The 23,682-nt window shown below is 38.8% G+C and overlaps 1 protein-coding gene across 8 annotated transcripts in view; it reads right to left on the reverse strand.

Annotated features, from left to right (window-relative positions):
• The window catches only part of CASK (calcium/calmodulin dependent serine protein kinase), a 348,892-nt gene that overhangs the window by 97,329 nt on the left and 227,881 nt on the right, over positions 1-23,682 (reverse strand). For all 8 annotated transcript variants that reach the window (XM_055337533.1, XM_055337531.1, XM_055337539.1 and 5 more), the window contains exons 8-9: positions 22,386-22,508; positions 8,243-8,326 (exon numbers count right to left, since the gene is read on the reverse strand). In XM_055337533.1, coding sequence (XP_055193508.1) covers positions 8,243-8,326; positions 22,386-22,508 — 207 coding nt within the window. The remainder of the gene's footprint in view (positions 1-8,242; positions 8,327-22,385; positions 22,509-23,682) is intronic.

Below are 23,682 nucleotides of genomic sequence, written 5' to 3' on the forward strand. Positions count from 1 at the left end.
AAATTTCTTTGACATGCTTCACTGTAGGGAAATTTGCTTTCTAGAGGTAGAAAGAACTCATGAGGGGATCCCTGGGTGGCGCAGCGGTTTAGTGCCTGCCTTTGGCCCAGGGCGCGATCCTGGAGACCCGGGATCGAATCCCACGTCGGGCTCCCGGTGCATGGAGCCTGCTTCTCCCTCTGCTTGTGTCTCTGCCTGCCTCTCTCTCTCTCTCTCTCTCTCTCTCTCTCTCTCTCTCTGTGACTATCGTAAATAAATAAAAAAAAATTAAAAAAAAAAAAGAAAAAAAAAAGAAAGAACTCATGAGGGCAGCTCCGGTGGCGCAGCGGTTTAGCGCCGCCTGCAGCCCAGGGTGTGATCCTGGAGACCGGGGATAGAGTCCCATGTCTGGCTCCCTGCATGGTGCCTGCTTCTCCCTCTGCATGTGTCTCTGCCTCTCTCTCTCTGTGACTCTATGAATAAATAAATAAAATCTTAAAAAAAAGAACTCATGAAGCAAAGGAGATGATTTCTAGAACAGATACTTTCCTGAGCCTCTTCCCTAGATAACCTCAGATGCTGACAGACACTCCCCTAGCAACCCCCACCCCCAAACCTGACCCTTTGCTCAGTAACTCTAAGTAGATGGCACCCAGGGTTACAGTACAGGTATCCTTCCTTAAGAGACACTCCAAGGCACAGATTTTTCTAGACAGCTTAGATCCTAGTCTGTCTCATGCATCCTAATATTCAATTTGAGAAAATATGATTCTCGTATCTAGTCTTGTACTGAGGCCTATGGAGTTTATTAAGGTATGGTCAAGAGGGTTTTTTTAAAGGAAAGTATTAAAATTCTAGAGATTAGTGTAAAACAAAAAGAGGGAAGAAAACTCAACATCTGAAATGTAACCAAAATGAGAAACGCAAATTTTCCACTGTTACAGATGTGAAACAAAATAACAAAAGAGAATAAAAAAAGAAGTGTGTGATAATCCAATCACATGCAGGGTTTCATTAGCTTTTTTAAATCTACACGTGAAAGGTCTGAATATGATGTTAATGCTAATTGTCCAAATAATTTTCTCATTAGGGATTTATCATCTCCTGTAGCCCACTGAGAGGTTAAATGCCAAAATGAATGTACAAATATGGAAAGAAACACTTTCTGATTGAGTATCGATATTACTATAATGAATAATGAGTGATAATCTTGAAATTTCAGCCAACTAAATAAGTAATGTTTTATATTCTGACATAAAAAAAGTTTCACGAAACTTTCAGAATAAGAACAAGGTTCAACCTCAAAAGTAAAACTCACCAAAAATACATAAAAATTTATTCAAATAGGTATAAGCTTTTTGGAGGACAAGTTATTTATAGAGATCAAAAGTCTTCAATACACATATATACTTTGTTTTTTTTAAAGATTTTATTTATTTATTCATGAGAGACAGAGAGAGAGGCAGAGACATAGAGGGAGAAGGAGGCTCCCTCCTTGTAGGGAGCCTGATGTGAGACTCAATTCCGGGACTCCAGGATCACGCCCTGAGCCAAAGGCAGACGTTCAACCACTGAGCCACCCAGGTGTCCCCACATACATACTTTGATGCCAACAATTCCAGTAGCACAAAACTTAACCTAAGAATATAATCATAGGTATACAAAGGTTTATTAATGAAAATAGACAATACAATAGTATTTATGGCTGTGGAAAAGTAGAAGTGATTTCCGTGTCCAACAGCTGATTAAATAATGATATATATGATAGAATTTTGCAGAAAAATTTTGCAAAAAGAGTAATGACTCTCAATAAGGGGGACATATCACGATCAACCATGAGTCTTTTTCAATAAACACAAGCCCCTCCAATCTCTAGCATAATTGGGGCCATGGAAGGGGTGGTCCCTTGGGTGAGCTGAGTGGTGCAGTGAGTCACTGTTACTACAGGAATAATGTGTCATATCCCTTAAGTGTACTGAAGAAGAAACCAGTATGTAAGAAGGGTATTTTGTCACATGGTATTAAAAAAAGGTGGGCTATGTGAAATTCACGTAAAATTAACCATTTTAAAGTGTAAAATTCAGCAGTATTCAGTAATTCACAATGTTGTGCAGCCACCATTTCTATCTAGTTCCAAAATATCACCCCCTCCCCAAATTCCCATATCCATTAAGCAGTCATCACCCAGCACCTGGTAATCACCAATGTACTTTGAGTCTCTATGGATTTACAGATATCAATACCTATTCTAGATATTGTAAATAAATGGAATCATCCAGTATGTGGCCTTTTATATCTTTTTTGCACATGGATATCCAATTGTCCTAGCACCATTTGTTGAAAAGTCCTCATTCCTGGGTGCCTGGGTGGTTCAGTGGTTGAGCATCTGCCTTTAGCTCAGGTCATGATCCCGGAGTCCTGGGATTGAATCCTGCATCAGGCTCCCCAAAGGGAGCCTGCTTCTCCCTCTGCCTATGTCTCTGCTTCTCCCTCTGTGTCTTTCATAAATAAATAAATAAAATCTTAAAAAAGATTCATTCCTTCCATTGAATTGCCTTAGCACTTTTATTGAAACTAACTGACCATAAATATATGGGTTTATTCCTGAACTCTCAATTCTGTCCTGCTGACCTACATGTCTGTCCCTATCCCATAACTAGTACCAGGGTCCTGATAACTATAACTTTATAGTTAAGTGTCAAAATTGCAAAGTATGAGCTCTGAACTCTGTCCTTTTTTCAAGATTGCTTTGGCTATTCTAGGTCCTTTCATCTCCATATGAATTTTTAGGATGAATTTGTCAATTTCTGCTTAAGAGACTGTGTTGAGTCTATAGATCAACTTGGGAAAAACTGTTAACAATACCGAGTCTTCCAATCCATGATCATTAAATGTCTCTTCATTAATTTGCTTTCATTTCTCTCAGCAGTAGAAATCTCTAGGTCTTGCATATTTTTTTGTCAAATTTATACTTAAGCATTTAATTCTTTTTGATGCTACTGTGAATGGAATTGTTTTTTAATTTCATTTTAAGGTTGTTCACTGCTCATTTATAGAAATACAATTCAATTTTGCAGAATGATCTTGTATTCTGTACCTTGCTTGTCTTGTTTGTTCTTTCTTTAGTCTTTAAAAGATTTTATTTATTTACTTGATAGAGGGACTGAGTGAGAGAGAGCGAGCACACCAGCAAGGGGAGGAGCAGAGAGAAAGAGGGAGATAATCTCTAGCAGACTCTGAGCTGAGCACAGAGTTTCACCAGGGCTTGATCCCAGAACCCTGAGATCATGACTGGGCTGAAACAGTTGAGCCAGACACTCAACTGACTGAGCCACTCAGGCACCCGTTTGTTATTTCTGTAAGTTTTTTTTTTTTTGTGGATTTCTTATGACTTTCCACATACAAGATCGTATCATCTATAAACAATGACAGTTTTACTTTCTTTCCAATCCAATTTTTAAAAATTTTTTAATTTATCTGACAGAGAGAGAGTGCAAGCGCACAAGTAGGAGGAGCAGCAGACAGTGGAAGAGGGAAAACAAGCTCCCAGCTGAGCAGAGAGCCCAAAGTGGGACTCGATCCCAGGACCACCTGAGTTGAAGGCAGATACCTAACCAGCTGAGCCACTCATGCACCTCCCCAATCTAGATATCTTTTATTTTCTTTCCTGATTGTACTAAAGCCTGAGGCTTTGTATTTTTTTAATAGGTTCCAAGGTGATACTGATGCTGCTGGTCTGGAGAGCCACTGCTTTAAAGAATGTGTATCTCATAACAGAAATGAAACTTGAGACAAGTAATAGAAGAGAAGTAAATATTATAACATAACACAAGTATAAGATCCTCTGTATATACTGTGAGGGAAAATGAGGATTGAAGTGATTGGAATAGCCTAAGCAGAATTACTTTGGAAGAGATACATAAATAGAGATTATCCAAGAAGTTTTTGGTATTCTATACTTTTATTTATTTATACACTCATTCATTTAAAGTAAGCTCTACTTCCAACATGGAGCTTAAATTCATGACCTCGACTGAGATCAAGTGTTGCATGCTTCACTGACTGAGCCAGCCAGGTGCTCTTTCTATACATTTTAAAAAACTTTTAAAACTTCAAAATGTGGGGCACCTGGGTGGCTTAGTCAGTTAATCTTCCGCCTTTGGTCAGGTCATGATCCTAGTATCCTGGGATTGAGCCCCATGTTGGGCTCCCCGCTCAGCAGGGAGTCTGCTTCTTCTTCCCCCTGCTTTTGTTTTTAAAGATTTTATTTATTTATTTATGAGAGACACAGAGAGACAGCCACAGGGAGAAGCAGGCTCCATGCAGGGAGCTTGACATGGGACTCGATCCCAGGTCTCCAGGATCACACCCTGGGCTGAAGGTGGTGCTAAACTGCTGAGCCACCCGGGCTGCTCCTTCTCCCTGCTTTTGTATTCTCACTCATTCTCTCTCCCTCTCAAATAAATAATAAAATCTTAAATAAAACCTTCAAAATATTAATGTCAATGACTAGAAAAAAGCTAAAACAGTATGGAGCATCTATTTTGGAATTACACTTATTTATAAACAGAGTAACAACTCAAAGGTATTAACATTAGAATCATAATAAAACAAGGGCGCCTGGGAGGCTCAGTCAATTAAGCATCCAACCCTTGATTTCTGCTCAGGTTATGATCTCAGGGTTGTGGGATGGAGCCCCAAGTTGGGCTCCATGCTGGGTGTGGAGTCTCTCCCTCTGCCGTTCTCCCTGCACGTGCACACACACACACACACACTCTCTCTCTCTTTCTCTAAATAAATCTTAAAAAAGACTCATAATAAAACAGTAACAATGATAAAGTTAATAACAAATAACGTGTATGGAACACTTATGATTGTCAGGTACTGTTCTAGCTGCTATAATATATTAATTCATTGAATTCTTACAACCCTATGAGTTAGCTATTATCATTATCCCCATCTTGTAGACAAGGAAACTGAGGAAAAGAGAATTTATATATATATATATATACACATTTATATTTATATTTTATATACATTTAAAGAGTTTATTTGAGAGGGAGAGAGAGCATGCACTAGTGTGCAGGAGCAAGGGGAGGAGCAGAGGGAGAGGGACAAGCAGACTTGTGCTGAGTACATCACAACCCCAAGATCATGACCTGAACCAAAATCAAAGACATTCAACTGACTGAGCCAATCAGGTGCTCCAAGGCACAGACCATTTAAATGACTTGCTCAAGGTTACACATCTAGGAAGTGTCAGAGCTACGATTCCCCCAAGTCGATGTAGCCCAGAGCCCACTCTTTCCTATAATGCTGTACTCCTTCTCTTTCTTCCTGCCACAGACAATAAAAATTTTCTTCTCTGAATAACAAAAGCAATTTTCTACTGCTTTCTGGGAAACTTCCCTTTAATCATTTCAAAGGGAGTCATAAAAATTAGGTTGTTGCCCAACGTTTAAGGAGTTTAAAAATAGTGCCTGGGTAGAAGGATGGGTACCTAGATGTTCATCTGAAAGAAAGTTATGTGGTGGGCTCTGAAAGCTAGCAAAGTTGCAATCTCTGTTTTAGGAGCTCACAGAAGAGGCAGAATGAGGAGAATGAGTTCCTTGAGAAAGGTAGATATAACATGCTTTAGCCGGATGGCTGAATCACACAAAGGAATACAGCCTTACCAGATGCTGAAAAAAATCTCAATGACAACCCTGTTGATGTTCCTAATTCTAGGTTGTTTGGTGGGTCTTGAAACTTTAAATAGCTCTGCAAAGGGATGTGGTAAGTTCATATGACCCCTCTCTGCTGTAACAGCTTTGCCCTGTCCAAATGAATCTTAGTCACCACTTTGTCTATTTTAGGCCCAAGTCTGATTCTGCGGCACCAGGAGAACTATAGCATTGGGTTTCTTGTGATGGGGGCAAATCTGAGCCCTATGGCAAAAGGTCTGTACTTGGGCAATGAAAGGTCCAGCCCGAGACAGGGCAATGTTACAAAGGCCAAAGCAGCATTAGAGTTAAAAAGACTAGGGAAGAGTTGAGAAAAATATATAATTAATCGTTTCTTTGGGGAGGAAATGAAATTCAAAAACAGCTGACCAAATTTCACTTTAGATAGTAGGATTGTTTTTTTTCTCTTGTAGGCTACATTGGTTCAGGTATATATCCAAGTCAGGGGAAACTTCTTTGGGTACCATCTTGATAATGGCATGTCATTAATAATTATTTTTGCCAAAGGCTTTTATTTTTTTAAAGATTTTATTTATTTATTCATGAGAGATACAGAGAGGCAGAGACATAGGCAGAGGGAGAAGCAGGCTCCCCCTGGGGAGCGTGATATGGGACTCGATCCCAGGACTCCGGGATCACGACCCAAGCCGAAGGCAGATGCTCAACCACTGAGCCACTCAGGTGCCCCTGCCAAGGACTTTTAGAGCGAGTTTGAACTCGATTGCAAAAACAATTAAGACAGAGGCTTAGCTGAGAATCATCATTACCAACAATGACATGTTACCATTTCCCTTGCTGTATAATATCAAAGTCCAATAGGACTTTTTACAAAGATGGAAATACCCTATATCTGGGTGGTCTGATTTGGTAGTCACATTTGGTTACTGAGCATTTGAAATGTGCTAGTGTGACTGGGGAACTGATCTTTTAATTTTAATTCTCATTAGTTTAAATTTAAATAGCTGCATGTGGCTACCAGCTACCATGATGGACAGTTCAGTGCTATAGCATAATATTGTCGCCTACATAGTTCCCCCAATTCATATAAATGTCCTTCTAAATCTAGAGTTGTATACAATTTATTCACATATTTCAGGGGTTGAATAATAGTGAATGTTATTACAATTTATGACATATCTGAAAATACAAAGCTTTATAGTTGGCAGGGCTAAGGAGGACTACTAACCAATCAACCACTTAGAGGTCAAAGTTAAAAAATTATTTTTTTATAGTAATAAAAAACAAATCAAATATAAGTTAATTTTAAGACCACAATATAACAGAATTTCCACTGTTGGGAAGGGGGAGGGAATGTTGTCCCACAAAGTTTTTGAATGGTGCTGGGGTGCCTGGGTGGCTCAGTTGGTTAAACGTCTGACTCATGGTTTTGCCTCAGGTCATGATCTCAGGGTCATGGGATTGAGTCCTGCATCAGGCTCTGAGCTCAGTATGGACTCTGCTTGAGATTCCCTATCACTTTCCCTCTGCCCCTCCCCCTGCTTGCATGTGTGTTCTCTCTGAAATAACTAACTAACTAACTAACTAACTAACTAACTAACTAGCTTTTTTGAATAGTGCTAAAAGGACTCCATTATTTTTGTTTGGTCTTTTTCAAAACCTTTTAAAATCAAATGGGGTCCCCATATGGGGCAATTACCATATTCTTTTTTGGTGAGGTAGAGGATAGAAAGAGTGGTAAAAAGAGAAAGGTACCTAGGAAGAATAAAGAAAAGGTGAGGAAAGTAATTTGAAAATATTTTCTAGTAGACCAAGGTAGTGGGGATTTTTATTGCTTTATGATGGTTGTCCAATTCAAATCCAGTACTGTTTTCATTGAGCTGAACTCACATTTTCTTGTCAAAATATTTATGTTTGAGAAAATGTGGCCTATGTTCACATTCAATAATAATAATGGATAACAGTAAATTACTATTTTAATTTTTTTTAATTTTTATTTATTTATGATAGTCACATTGAATGAGAGAGAGAGAGGCAGAGACACAGGCAGAGGGAGAAGCAGGGTCCATGCACCGGGAGCCCGATGTGGGATTCGATCCCGGGTCTCCAGGATCGCGCCCTGGGCCAAAGGCAGGCGCCAAACCGCTGCGCCACCCAGGGATCCCAAGTAAATTACTATTTTAAAAGTAATTATATCTCAGGGCACCTGGGTAGCTCAGTTGGTTGAGTGTCTTGTCTGCCTTCGGCTCAGGTCATTATCCCAGGGTCCTGGGATCAAGCCCGGAGTTGGGTTCCCTGTTTAGCGAGGAGCCTGCTTCTCCCTCCCTGCCCCCTGCTTGTGCTCTCTTGCTCAGTCTCTCTTTGAAAAAAATAAAATCTTAAAAAAGTAATTATATTTCTGCTATGAATTTTCAGGATAATACAAATCTAAAATGTGATTACTCTTCCATTTATCATAACCTTTTGTTTAGACTCACACTTAGATATTACCTTAAATGATTTAAAAACCAAAGTCTTATTGAAATAAGTTTAGAAGTGAGAATCTAGCTGTAAGGAAGCTTTTTGCTGATTTCTTTAGTTACCTTTAGTTTCCTCCTTGCATTGAATTTCCTCAGTTGCTCTACTGTTTCTGGAAGATGAATCTTGTAGGCATAACGATCCCGCTCCTATAAAAGAAGAAAGATAATGAACATATGTAGCCATTTTAAAAAGTGAAGAAATTTAATGTAAAACAAACAAGAAATTAGCCCAAATTTCTTAAATGTGAAACTTAGATTGAATTCTAGAATACTGGAGATTTTATTCCATGATACTGGTAAACATTCTTAAAAGAGGGCTATGAAGGTCCAAACTGATAGTAAAATTATCTTTTTAGCAATAATAGAGGGTTAGAATAATGGGTCATATATTTTTCAGATATGGCTATATGGCTAACATAATTAATCATAATTACTTAAGTATGAAGTTACCTTTGACATGATCTTGTCAGGTTAAACAAGCATTTGAAAAATTAACTCCACAAATGACTGAACATTTGGAGTTGTCTGGAATAACTGGATTTAAAAAAATCACTATATCTTTGAACTAGAACAAACTTTTCAAGGTCATGTAATTCAACCATTTTTCCATGTGGGATTCTCTTCAATCCCTGATGGAGGATTATTCTGTTTGACCATATCCAGTAGGTGATAGTTATTTTATGATAGCTTATTATAATTTTAAGAAAGTAAAAATGTTTTTACTTAGCCTGGGCCCATACCTGGCTTGTTTGGGCTAGCTTTGTCCTCTGCAACATCACAGAGTAAACTTACTACCTCTTCCATATAATTACCCTTCAGTAGCTAAGAGGGGGATCATGCTTCCACTAAAACTATTCTCTGTGATGTCTCCAGTTGCCTTAACTATTCCCCATGGATGTTTTAAACCTCTTGTCCTTCTTCTTAATACCCCTTTTGGTTCTACTCTAATTTGTCAATGTATCAAAGATTTAGATAAGTATTCATTTCAGAAATATTTCTTGAGAGTCTACTATGTGCTGGGCATTGTTCTATGCACTTGAGGTACATCAGTAAACAAAACCAAAAAATATTCATGCCCTCGTGTTCTCCATATTCTAATAGGAGAAGAAAATTCAAAAAGGTAAATAATGGAGTATGATAAAAGTGCTATGGAATAAAGCAAAAATTAAAGCAGAATAAGAGGATTAGGTACATTGCAGTTTAAAATAGGATGTTCAAAGTAGACCCAATTACTGTGAGGATACCCAATAGTGGTGAGGGAGTGGTCTAGGCAGGGAGAACCACCAATTCAAAGGTCCAAAGGAGGGAGTGCACCTGGAATTTTCAAGAACTAGCAAGGAGACCTATGTATGTGGAGTAAATAGTAGATCAGATCAGAGAGGTGACAAAGGCTGGGGCAGGCCATAAAGAGCCTTTAGTTCTGAGTGGGAGAGGGAGCTACTCAAGGGTTTTGAGCTGAAGTGACATGATCTGACAACTTTAAAGAAAGACTCTGGTTGTTATGTTGAAAACAGATTAGAAGGGAGCAAGGGTTTGGAAAAAAAGGGAGGGCAGGGAGACCAGTTAGAAGGCTATTGCAGTAATCTGGGAGTGGGGAGACAACAGATGAAATCAGATGGAGAATAAAAAGGTAAAAAGAAGAGAGATTCCGAATATATTTTGTTTTCTGCATAAAGTTTTACCAAGCTATAATTAGATATAATAAACTGCATGTTTAAAATGTATAATTCAATCAGTTTTGATGTATATAAGCATAAAAGTTTCACTGCAATCAAGATGATGAATATATCCATCCCTCTCAAAAGTTTCCCCATGTCCTTCTGTGCTCTCCCTCCCAGTTCCTAGGAAGCCACTGTTTGTCACTGTAGATTGGTTTGCGTTTTCTAGAATTTTATATAAATGGAACCAGACAGTACATACTCCTTTTCCAACTTGTTTCACTCAGCATAAAGGTTTTGAACTTCATCCATGTAGTTGCAAGTATATATAGTTCAGTACTTTTTATTGCTGAGTGGCATTCCACTGTAAGGATATGCCGTAATTTGTTATCTATTCATCTGTTGATCAACTGTGGGTGTTTCCAAAGTCTGGCTATTACATATAAAGCTGCTATGAACATTAATGTACAAGTCTTTGTATGGACATATATTTCATTTCTTTTAGATAAATACTTAGGAGTTGTATTATAGGAGTATGGTTAACTTTTTAAGAAACTGCCAACCTGTTTTCCCAAGTGGTTGTACCATTTTACATTTCCATAGCAGTATATCACTTCCAGTTGTTCTATATCCTCATTAATACTTGGTATGGTTAGTCTTTTTTATTTTAGCCATTCTGATACATGTACATATATATATCTCATTGTGGTACTACTTTGTATTTCCCTGATGACTAATGATGTTGAGCAATTTTGCGTGTGCTTATTTGCTATTCATATATTTTCTCTGTTGAAGTGTCTGTTCTAAATATTTTCCTGTTTTGAACTGGGTTGTGTTTTCTTATTATTGAGTTTTAAGAATTCTTCCCAAATAGGGGAAGGTGATTAAAAGGTACAAACTCCCAGTTATAAAATAAGTAAGACACAGGGATATAATGTACAGCAAAGGGAATATAGTTAATAATACTGTAGCAACTATGTATGATGACAGATGGTACCTAGATTTTATCATAGTAGTCATTTCATAATGTATATAAACACTGAATCACTGTTGTACACCTAAAACTGAAATATTGTCTGTCAACTACAGTTCAAAAGAAGGAATTCTTGGGATGCCAGGGTGTCTCAGTGGTTGAGCATCTGCCTTTGACTCTGGCCATGATCCTGGAGTCCTGGGATTGAGTCCCACATTGGGCTCCCTGCATGGAGCCTGCTTCTCTCTCGGCCTATGTCTCTGCCTCTCTCTCTGTGTGTTTCTTATGAGTAAATAAATAAAATATTTTTTTTAAAGAAGGAATTCTTTACATAATCTACATATATAAGTCCTTTATCAGATAAACAAATTGGAAATATTTATTCTCAATTCATAGCTTATCTTCTCATTCTCCTACAGTATCTTTCCAAGAACAGGACTTCTTAATTCTGAATATATTTTGGAAGTGGAGAAAACAGGATTTTCTGAGAGACTGGATGTGGGGTGTGAAAGAAAGAGAGGAGTCAAAGACCACACCAAGGTTTTCAACGTGAGCAACTAGAAGTCTGACACCAATGGAGATGGGGAAGAGATCATTACTGTAGTTTTGGGTATGTTATGCTTCAAATATCTAAAGTTCAAGTGGAAATGCAAGTAGGTACTTGGACACATAAACCTGGAGTGCAGGAGAGAAATCTGGGCTGGAAATAAATTTTTGGAGGGTCATAAACATTTAGAAGGTATTAAGTTAGTATTTAACTCTGTCCCAGGCACTGAATTTAGGACATTCAGAGGCATTATCCCTTTTATTCTTTTTTTTTAAAGATTTATTTATTTATTTTAGAGAAAGAGTTCACAAGAGTAGGGGGGAAGGGGCAAAGGGAAAGAGACTCTCCAGTAGATTCTGCTGAGTGCAGAGCCCAATGTATTTTCTATATTAACGACTAAAATAATAAATGTTCCACTAGAAAGCAAAATTATATTTTTCTCGAGTACACATATAATGAATGCTTGATATCAAAATGACTACAATTTGCATATCTGCCAGATTCTACATGCTAAACATCTTGGAAATGATTTTATTATCTCTAGAGACTTAATGTCCTTTTCCTGCACTAAGCCAGAAGAGGTTCACCAATACAGAAGTCACAAGAATTTATTGAATAATTAACTAGCAGAGAAAAGCATAAAATTACCATTCTATAACAAACAATGGAATCTTTTAATGAGTTGCCGTTACTGTTTGTGGAAGATGTGATTACACACACACACACACACACAATACACAATGGAATATTATTCAGCCATAAAAAAGAATATCTTGCCATTCACAACAACGTGGATGGACCTACAGAATATTACACTAAATTAATTTAGACAGAGAATGGCAAATACCATATGATTTCACTTATATGTGGAATCCAGAAGATGAAACAGGGGTGCCTGGCTGGCTTAGTTGGTAGAAAATGTGAGTCTCAACCTCAGGGTCGTGAGATCAAGCCCCACTTTGGGCACAGAGCCCACTTAAATAAAATAAAAGACAAAACAAATGAACAAACAAAACCAGAAACAGATTCATAAATACAGAGAACTGGTAGTTGCCAGAGAGGAGGGGAGTGAGGGGGGACAGACAAAAATAGGTGAAGGGGATTAAGAAGTACAGACTTCCAGTTATATAAAAAAAATAAATCATGGGGATGTAGAGTTCAGCATAGAGAATATAGTCAATAATATTATAATTACTTTGTATGGTGACAGATGGTAACTGTACTTATTGTAGCAAGCATTGCCTGATGTACAGAATTGTCAAATCACTATGTTGTACACTTGAAACTAATATAACACATGTCAACTAAACTTTAATTAAAAAACCCCTACAAAACCTCAAAAACCTTTAAGTTGGGTTATGCCTGGTGATGTTTAACCAACAACATATACTGAAAAACAAACATCGAAATGGGCTTTGTATTATTTTTTAAGTAAAACTTGTTTTTGCATTTTGATAGAATAGAGGGGGAAAAAACCCAGGAAGGTCTTTAACAGAAGAAGAGAAAGAACACAAACAAAAAAAGGGGCTGTATAATATAGTAGAAAGTGGGTTTGGAGTCAGAAAGACTTTTGTTTAAATTCTGGGTCATTTAGGTACTGACTGGCTGTATGACCTTACATTTTCTCAGCCTTTTCTTTTTTTTCCAGCTGTTTCTTTTTGAAAACTAATCTTACAGGATTTTTATGAAGATTAAATGAGACACTGTATAGGCACATGATTGACTTTAATAATCATTTTTGTTAGCCAACATGTGTAAACATTTGATATAAAGTAACTTAGGAGTGCTATAAGTGTGTATGTATGTATGTGTGCATCAACAAACAACTTACTAAATAAGTTTGGTTGTTTTCTAAATATGTTCCTATAGCATAAGAAAAAGGTAAAAATAGAATATAGTAAAAATTACAATGGGCTAAATCTGTGAACCATTTCTGTTTTTTTCTCTTTAAAGATTTTATTCATTTATTAGAGGGTGAGAGAGAGAGAGAGAGAGAGAACAAGTGGTACGGCCAGAGGGAGAAGCAGACTCCCCGGCTGAGCAAGAAGCCCAATGTGGGCTTGATCCCAGGACCCTGGATCATGACTTGAGCAAAAGGCAGACACTTAATCCACTGAGCTACCCAGGTGCCCTACCTGAGACCCATTTCTAATTGTCTTTATTTATTTACTATTTCCAAAAAGGGTGAACCGTGTAACAGCATGTTTTTGAATGAAGAGTCTAAGTCTTCTCTGTCTAGTACAGTAGCCACTAGGTAAGACTATTTAAATTTAAATTCATTAAAATTAAATACAATTAAGGGACGCTTGGGTGGCTCAGGTGATTAAATGTCCAACTCTTGGTTTTGGCTCAGGTCGTGATCTCATGGTCATGAGATCGAGTTCTGCAACTGGCTCCATGCTCAGAGGGGAATCTGCTTGAAAGTCTCTCCCTCTGCCCCTCCCTCCACCTGCATGGTCTCATGGTCTCTCTCTCTCTAATAAATAAATCTTAAAAAATTAAATAGAATTAAAAATTCAGTTCTTCAGTTGTACTAGACACATTTCAAGCATAAAGAGCCAATATATGACTAGTGGCTACCACACTGGACAGTTCAGATATAAAATATTGCCCTCAAGACAGAAAGTTCTTATTGGACAATGCAGGTAGGGAGTCTCTAATTATTACTACTGCATTGAGGCTAAAATCTGACTGCATTTTGCTTAAACTGAAATAGCTTAACATTTTAGGTATATGTAACAGAAAAAACTTCTACTGCTATTAAAAAAAGGTCTTCAGATCCTTTGTACTCTGCAGATAGTACAATGGAGATTGGTTTTCTAGCTAATGCCAAATGTGAGACAAAGATAGGGCCTAGGGAAAATGGCTTGAAAGACATGTGGCATGGCTGGATCCTAGAGCAAGAAATGGTGATTTTTTAAAAAAATCTTTGTTTTAGAGACAGAGAAAGAGAGAGTGCGTGTGCACATATGCGTGCATGAGTGGGAGGAAGGGGGAGAGAGGGAGAGGAAGAGAATCTCAAGCAGACTCCCTGCTAAGCACAGAGTTGGATGTGGGCTCAACCTCACGACCTTAAGATCATGACCTGAGTCAAAATCAAGAGTCAGATGCTCAACCAACTGAGCCACCCAGGCACCCCTGGCATGGAGTTTTAAAGTATTCCCTTTTCAACAGAATAAACACTTCTTTTTCCAAAGCCTAATTCTTTAGTGTTCTTGATAACAAAGAAATTTCTTGCTTTCCCTTTTGAATCACTGACAGAAAGCTCTGAAAGCTGGAGAAGAGGCAGACTAGGGAGGGAATCTCAGGACTTGAGGGGTGATCTTTGGTGATATCACTGGGATTTTTATTTTTTTTCACCTTCTAACATATCCTTGCCTGGATGTGAGAGCAGCCCACAACCTGGAAACTCCATGGACAAGGAACACAGAAAAATGAGCCCCAAGAAAAGACTAATCTCTTTAGCCAAGGACTGAGAAAAGGTGGCTCTGCAGGACAGAACACTTTTGACTGCATGCACCTTACTCCAGGGGGACACCATGAAAGAATCCGACTTCCTCCCCCTCAGAGCACTTTCCACTTTCCCAGCCCTGCCTGATGCAAAGAGCAGCAAGGAGGTGGCGCTGTACTCCCTAGAGAGTAGGGGCAGGATGACAGAGAAGAGAGCGGGTGTGTGTGTGTGTGTGTGTGTGTGTGTCTTTCAATCTATGTATGAAGTACGTGTGGCACATCTCCAATAAACCCATGTCTAAAACCAACCAGGATCAACATAGCAAGAGCTTTAAGATGGAACTATGGTATGGAATACCTCCCAGTTTTCAGATGAGCCTCTGAGTGGTGCACAAGCGGGGAAGACCAGATGAGTACTGCAAAGGCTTTGGAAATGAAATTGGCATTAGAACTACAGCCCTAAAAGTAGGCCAGGACATGTATTCTGACTTTAATCAGGTTAGCTACCTACTAAAATAGAAGATTTAAATAAGAATCAGTCTCATAATATAATGATACTAAAAATGTCCAGCATACTATCTAAAATTACTCTTCATACCAAGAAACAGGAAAATCTCAAACTAAATGAGAAAAGACAACCAACAGATGTCAACACAAGAGAAGGCTCAGATGTTAGAATCATCCAACTGGGATTTTTTAAGCAGGTGCTATAAAAATGTTCCTAAAAGCAATTACGAATGGTTAAAAAAATGCTGACATTACCAAGTGCTGACAAGGGCAGAGAGCAACTGGTTCTCTCAAACTCTGCTAGTGGGAAAGCAAAGTCATACAGCCACTCTGGAAAATGATTTGGCATTTTTTTATAAAGTTGAATATATACTTATCATATGACTTAGCAATCCCACTCACAGGTTTTTACTTTGGAGAAATGAAAATCTATATATAGATGTTCAGAGCAGCCTTATTTGTATTAGCCAAAAATTGGAAACAACTCAAATGCCCTTCAAAAGGTGGATGGATAAGTAAAGTATTGTACATCCATACAGTGGAGTATTATTCAATAATAAAGAGGAAAGGACTACTGATCTACACAACAACTTGGATGGATCCCAAAAGCATTATACTGAGCAAAAAACCCTAATCTGTAAAGTAATAACTAATAACAAATCTGTATATTGGTCTCTGACCCTGGTTCCTGACATAGAGTCCTAAAACCCTTGTAAACATGGGTGCTAAGGAGAATCTTTTGTCCTAACATTTAGTCTTTGGCTCCAGCTCCTCATGCAGAGCTCCTAAAACCCTTGTAATTTCCCAAGTCATAAGAGTACTAAGAGCATCTTGTGTTCTAATATTTGGTCTTTGACTCTAGTTCCTGACAGAGTTACTAAATCGCTTGGCATTTCCTGGCTGACTGCAGTATCTTTGTTTTAATGAGGTGATTCTGGGTGGGCTCCTGGATGGGGGCTAGTCACCAGAAAGACCAAGTCAGGATTATATAACCTTGGAATGTTCAGCCCCCCACCCCATTTTCTAGAGAGGGGAGAGGAGCTGGAAATAGAGTTAATGATCAATGCATGCCTACATGATGAAGCCTCTGTGAAATTTCCCAAAATATGGGTTTGGAGAGCTTCTGGGTTGATGAACAGATGCACATGACCGGAGCGTGGCATACCCCACCTTCCTTGGGAACAGAAACTTCTGCACTTGAGACCCTTCTAACTTTACTCTATGTATCTCTTCATCTGTATCCTTTACCATATTCTTTATCATATAATAAACCGGTAAACCTAAGTGTTTCCCTCAGTTCTATGAACTGTTCTAGCAAATAATCAAATCTAAGGTTGGGGGTAGGTGGGTTATGGGAACCTCCAATTTGTAGCCAAGTCAGATAGTAGTTGTGGGTAACTGGGGACCTACTACTTGTGATTGGCATCTGAAGTGGGGGGACAGTCTCATGGGACCAAGCCTTTAAGCTGTGGGGTCTACATTAATTTCAGTTAGTATCAGAAATGAATTAAAATTTAGGACACCTAGCTGGTGTCAGAGAATTACTTGGTATGGGGAAAAAAAACCCAGACACACCTGGTGCCAGAAGTGCTGTTGAGTATGGTAGTTGTGTGAGAGGAAAAGGGAAACACAAGGGAGATTGAGTTTCTCCTAAACAGTTACATATTGTATGATTCTATTTATATAAAACTCTCAAAAGGATAAGAATTATAGTGATGGAGAATGGATCAGTAGTTATTAGGGGAGGATGTGATTATTAAGGAGTAGCATGAGGGGTGGCAGGAGACTTCTATATCCTAATTATGGTCAAGCTTATATACTTCCATACATTTGATAAAATTTCCTAGAAACACACACACACACACACACACACACACACACACACACACGTAAAACTCAAATAAGGCCTGCAGTTTACTTAAGTGTTCCAATATCAATTTCTTAGTTATGGTTATATAGGATGTTATTAACAAGGGGAAGAACGGCAAAGTGTACATGGGAATTTTGTACTGTTTTTGCCATTTCTTTAAAAATTTTTTTTCAAATATTTAATTTTATTTCTTTAAAAGATTTTATTTTTAAGTAATCTCTACACCCAACGTGGGGCTTGAATGCACAAATCTCCAAGATCAAGTGTTTGCATGCTCTACCGACTGAGCCAGCCAGGCGCCCCTGTTTTTGCCACTTCTATGTGAGTCTAAAAGTCTTTCAAAATAAAAAGTTTAGAAGAAAATCACTTCCACTCTACCTGTTTAACCCTCCCGTGGGCTTCCTGATTCCAAATAACTTGAATCACTCAGTGAGCCTCATCAGTTTTCCTTCCTTAAAATCCCTTAGTCTGAATATTTCTTTTCCACTTCCACCTTTACTCCCTGTGTCCAGGACCCCTTCACCTCCTGACTCCCATGGCTTTGCTACTGGCTCTCTTTGACTCCAGCACTTGTATCCTTCCCAGACAACCCACCTACACATGGTGTCCAAAGGAATTATATGAGCTTGCTGTTTGCACTGTAATGTCCCTCAAAAGCTTGCAGTAGCTTTTTACCATCTACACCCTATGTATTCAACTTAGCATTCTGAACTATATGTATTCTTCCCGCAACCCAGAATTTCTAGTCAGTCCTTCAAAGAGCTGACATTTATATTATACTAGTTTGCTTCCTACCCCCATACCCACATGCCATGAACACTTTGTGATGCTTTGCCTGTGCTTCCTGGACTTCCCTGGAGCCCTCATTGAAGCTCCAGATGATAGTGATCTCTCTTGTACCTCACTGGTCTTCCTGAGCCCATACTTCTGTACTCATGTGATGCATCTCCCCTATGACTTCTTTGAGCTTGTCTTTCCATGTGTTTAGTATCATCTGAAAATATGTTTTGCAGCCAGACTATGCTTTTCTCTCTCTGGCATGACTGATTTTTCCAAAATTCAAATTGACTAGCTTGATGGAAACACCCTTTTCATATTTTATTATAGTCAATGTACTTTATGGTCTACATAGTAAGGCTACAAAGGATGTGAAAAGAGCACAGTCGTCTATAAGGAAAGTACAATTATTTGGGATGCCTGGGTGGCTCAGTGGTTAAGCATCTGCCTTCTGGCTCAGGGAGTGATTCTGGAGTCCCTGGATCGAGTCTCACAATGGGCTCCCTGCATGGAGCCTCCTTCTCCCTCTATGTCTCTGCCTCTCTCTCTGTGTCTCTCATGAATAAATAAATAAAATCTTAAAAAAAGAAAGCACAATTTTAGTTGGTCTTATTTTTGCTGGAATGAATATTCATAGCAAACATCACTGATTTAGATAAAGGCGTTAAACACAGTATAATTTAACAATCATAAGACATTCAGGTATTGCGCTATTTACTCAAATTCTTTTCTGATATAAAATGACTGAATAGGACATCTTCTTGTGGTTTTACCAAAGAAATAATTCTTTTTTTTTCTTTTTGACACACAGTCATGGTATTATGACTTTGGGCACTCTTTACTACAAAGACTTTCCTCATCTTATTTCTTTACTTTGCAGTTATGCAGGAGTTTTTCATATATAAACTTAGCTTAAATGTAGTCTTTACTAAATTAACACTAACTATATCCAGAGCAATGAGTTACAAGTATACACGGACAAGTATCTAATGTAAGAAGCCTGTTTGCATCAACTAGAGAACATCATCATGGAATTCTTCCATCTCCAGATGGCAGTGAAGGTAAATTGTAATTCAGATATGGCGCAAGATTCTGAGCTCAAACAGCTTTCTGGAACTTTTTCATTTAAGTTACTGACATTTTTGTCTATTGTCTTTCTGGTGCAGAACTCCATTATGTATTAAGCTCAGATATTTATTTATTTATTTATTTTTTTAAAGTTTCTTTCTTTTTTTTAAATTTATTTATTTATGATAGTGAGAGAGAGAGAGAGAGAGAGAGAGAGAGAGAGGCAGAGACACAGGCAGAGAGAGAAGCAGGCTCCATGCACCGGGAGCCCGACGTGGGATTCGATCCCGGGTCTCCAGGATCGCGCCCCAGGCCAAAGGCAGGCGCCAAACCGCTGCGCCACCCAGGGATCCCAAGCTCAGATATTTAGAACAAGAACTACAATCACTGCAGGGAGAAGGGTTTTCAAAAATAAATGTTAGTCAAGATAAGCATGATAATGAGAGCCAAATTTTCTAAAGGATCTAATAAATGACTAATATGGCTTCCATTTTCATTGTTCTCTGGCATTTAAACTAGCTTCTAATGAACAAAAGATCCCCATAATGGAGAAACTAAGGCAAAGGAGAAAATAGGAGTCTTCCCTACACTGGTCATTTCTGGTAAAAAAATACTAAGAACATATCTAAGAACCGGTTTACCTACTTTATTCTGGGGGAAATCAGGAATAAGTAGAACTGAATTATTTCAAGTCAAGAAAATCAGAACTGCGTATCAGAGAGTTGAATGCAGATTTGATAAGTAATATTCTTTTTTCTTAAAGATTTATTTTCTTAAAGAGAGTGGGAGGGCAGAGGAACAGGGAGAGAGAATCTTGAGTAGACTCCATGCTGAGTGATGTGGCAGTCGGTCTCACAACTCTGAGACCAGTACCTGAGCTGAAACCAAGAATTGGACACTTAACCTACTGTGCCACCCAAACACCCCGATAAGTCATGTTCTTAAGGGAGACTCAGGATCCGCTGGAATCTCAAAATTGTTCTCTAATATCATCATCCATGTCATTGACAGTAAAATACATTATTAATATACATTTTAATATTTTATTGTTTGTGCATAATTTCTAGGGAAGTAGCAGGGTGTAATATAATGAACATTCACTTGTTCATTCATTAAATAATAACTAATACTTATTGAGTACCTAATATATGCCAGATACTTTCTAGAGTGCTAGACAGAAGTGAACTAACGACCCCAAATTCCCACTCTTCTGCAGCTGATATTTTTATAGGGTGAGAAATAGGCTACAAACAAGTAAAATATAGGTATGTCTTTTTTAAAATTTTTTTTAAATTTTTATTTATTTATGATAGTCCCACAGAGAGAGAGAGAGAGGCAGAGACACAGGCAGAGGGAGAAGCAGGCTCCATGCACCAGGAGCCTGATGTGGGATTTGATCCCGGGTCTCCAGGATCGCGCCCTGGGTCAAAGGCAGGCGCCAAACCGCTGCGCCACCCAGGGATCCCCAAAATATAGGTATGTCTTATGGTAACAAATGCTATGGAGAAAACTAAGGCAGGGAAGGGGGACGAGGAATACTGGCAGTAGAGGGCATTCCTTCTCCCTAATTTTAAATTGAGTAGACAGGAAAGATCTTACTAAGAGGCTGATAGCTAAGCAATGATCTGAAGGTGGTAAAGGAAGAAGCCATGACTGTTATCTGGGGAACAGTGTTCTAGGGAACAGGCATGACTAAGAGAGCTACTGAAGCCAGAATGTGCCTGCTGTTTGAGGAACCACAACAATGCCAGTATGTGGGGAACAGAGGAAGAAGAGAGGAGTAGGGGATGAAATCAGAGAGGTTTTAGGGGGCGAGATGGTATATTGGGTTAAGAAAGAATAACTCTGGGGAGAGGCCTGCTCTGAAGATATAAATTTAGGACTCATCAGAGTACAAATTGCACTTAAGACCATTAAAACTATATCTAAGGTCTCTAAGGGCCAGGGTGGAGACAGAGAAAAAGAGGAGCAAGGATGGAGGCCCGTGGCACTCCAATGTGAAGAGGTGTGTGGGGGAGGTGAGGAGAAATCAACACAATCTGAGAAGGTACAGCCAGAAAGGTACAAGGGGGAAAAAAAAAAAAGAAAGGTACAAGGGAAACCAGGAGAGTCAAGTGTCCTGAAGCCAAGGGAGTACAGTGTTTCAGAAGGACAGGGTCAAGTGGTACTAAGATGCCAAAAGGGAGAAGGCTGGAGATTTAATCTTAGTAATGTGAAGGTCATTAATGACTTGATGAGAGTGCTAGTGGAGCTGGTAGGACTACAACCCTGACCAGAGTGGGTTCAAGAACAAGAGATGGAAAGAACTGAATAAAGTGGGTACAGTCAACTTAGTGCTGTCAAGGGGAGAAGTTGGAGGGGGTTGTAGGGTTAGGAGGTGTGTGTATGTATAAGAAAAATAAACTGTAGCTTACTAGATTCAACACAGCCAGAAAAGTGACAATGCAGGAAAGGAGATATTGCTGGAGTGATATCCTTGAGTAAGTAGAAGACAGAGGATCTCGAGTGCAAAGGAATACGTTGTGAAGACTCAATTAAAATCCTGGTTCCACTACTGACAGCTTCTGTGACTTGGAGTGAGCTTCTCAACCTCTCTAAGCCTTTGTTTTCTCCTCTACAGTGAGAATTCCCTGGAATTACTGAACTGTAGAATGTCTTAATCAAATAGTGCTGTTTCATTGATGTCCCAACTTACAATTTTCCTTAGTACTCATTCGCAAGATGGTACAGAGAAAAAATTTTAAAAATCTAGCTTCTTGGGATCCCTGGGTGGTTCAGCGGTTTAGCGGCTGCCTTCAGCCCAGGGCATGATCCTGGGGACCCGGGATCGAGTCCCACGTCAGGCTCCCTACATGGAGCCTGCTTCTCCCTCTGCCTGTGTCTCTGCCTCTCTGTTTCTCTCTGTGTCTCTCATGAATAAATAAATAAATCTTTAAAAAAAATCTAGCTTCTTCCTAAAACAATAAATCCATATTTAGTATCTACTGCAAATAAAAATGTTATGAACCATACACCCAAAGTAAAGATCATAACTTTCTGTCACAAACACAGTAATGCTTCACTTGTTCTTGCTGTACATCTTTGAAACGTGTTGGTGGAGAACAAACATGCCTTCCTCCCTGATATGTTCTGCCTTAATCTGTCTCTGCTCCCTCTGATGGCTGAATGCCACTAGAATGGCATATTCTCTACTCTGATATTTACAGATGCTGTCCAGAAACCGCAAACAAGATGAACAAAACTCAAAAAAAAAGTGCTCAGAAGAAAGGTGGGGAGAGTTGCTCTCTAGAGTAATACATTCCTATTACTGGAAGCATTCACACAAAGTGTAGATGGCCACCTATGGGCTCATGTACCTTAAGCCATGGGTGATTCAGTGCTTCATAGACAGTGATCCTTTCAGCTGGATCCAGCATCAGCATGCGACGGACTAGGTCTTTGGCACTTTCAGAGATATGGCTCCACTGCCTTGGATTCATCTAAAGACAAGGAGAGGAAAGTTCCACAGTTATCGTCTAGTGAGAAGTTAACATTCACTATGCTGTTTCATTGTACATAAAGTTCTCGGATCAAAGAACAGAAACCTGATTCTGAAGGCTTGCTTTCTAAGGAAGAGGACAAAGGCAAGTCTTTGGTGGCCTTTGCTCTATATATGAGATTTTGCATAAGTAAATATCCCTTACATATGTTCTTGTTGTCATATAAGTTATAGTATTTTAAATAACTGAAGAATAGAATGCTCATGACCATAGTTTCTACCTTAGCTAAAGAGACTAGATACTTTGCTCTAGAAAGGGCTAAAATAAAAATTTTAAGGAATTTTAAAAACATTTTCTTTTTAAAAATTGGAATACACAGTAATTACAAAATTATGCAAAGTTCTTAGTAGGATATTTGGCCACTCAGTATCAATTTCAGTATTTAAGAAAAAATATACTGTTAACATAGGCCCTATGTAATAACCAATTCACTTGTGTATGGTCTTCATTGAAGTTACTCTTATTCCTCTTGTAGAGATGAGACAACTAAGCCACAAGGTCAACTGACTAAAGTCAAACAAATGAACAAAAACTATGAGTTGTTCAAAAGACACAAGAGTAGTCAGAAAGTGGATCTGGGAGGAAAAGAGCAAGATGGTTCCTGGGAAAAAGGTATGTCTGAGACCAGGAAGCAGAAAAAGGGATGGGATGCTTAAGGCTTACAGTTGGGAAGGCAAGTGGGGACAGGAAGGGAGAGACCAGTAGAGTCTCATTTCTTATTTACTACCAAGAAGCTGACTGACTGGGTGAATTTATGTGAGTTGCCTGGTGTCAGGAGCTAGCGATGCCATGGTTTGAAACAGAGGGGACGTAGGTCATCTTCTAAGAGTGAAAGCTAGAACATAAAGTCCATAACAATTTAAAGCCAAATAAAATCACAACTTGCATCACAATACACAGGAGTCATTATATTTTGGTCAAGGGTTAGCACTAGACACTTCGCTCTGGCTATGGTGAGGGTCTATACTTGTAGATGGAGAGTGAAAAACATTCCTTGTTCTTTTTCTAATCGGCAGAATGCCAAACAATAGTCACTTTTTCTCAGATCTCTTAACTAAAGTGAGGGCCATACTGCTGTCATCTTATGGAAATTGTCATCAATTGGTCAGTTTGA

Source organism: Nyctereutes procyonoides, unplaced genomic scaffold (assembly GCF_905146905.1).
Source record: "Nyctereutes procyonoides isolate TBG_1078 unplaced genomic scaffold, NYPRO_anot_genome, whole genome shotgun sequence".
NCBI lineage: Eukaryota > Metazoa > Chordata > Mammalia > Carnivora > Canidae > Nyctereutes > Nyctereutes procyonoides.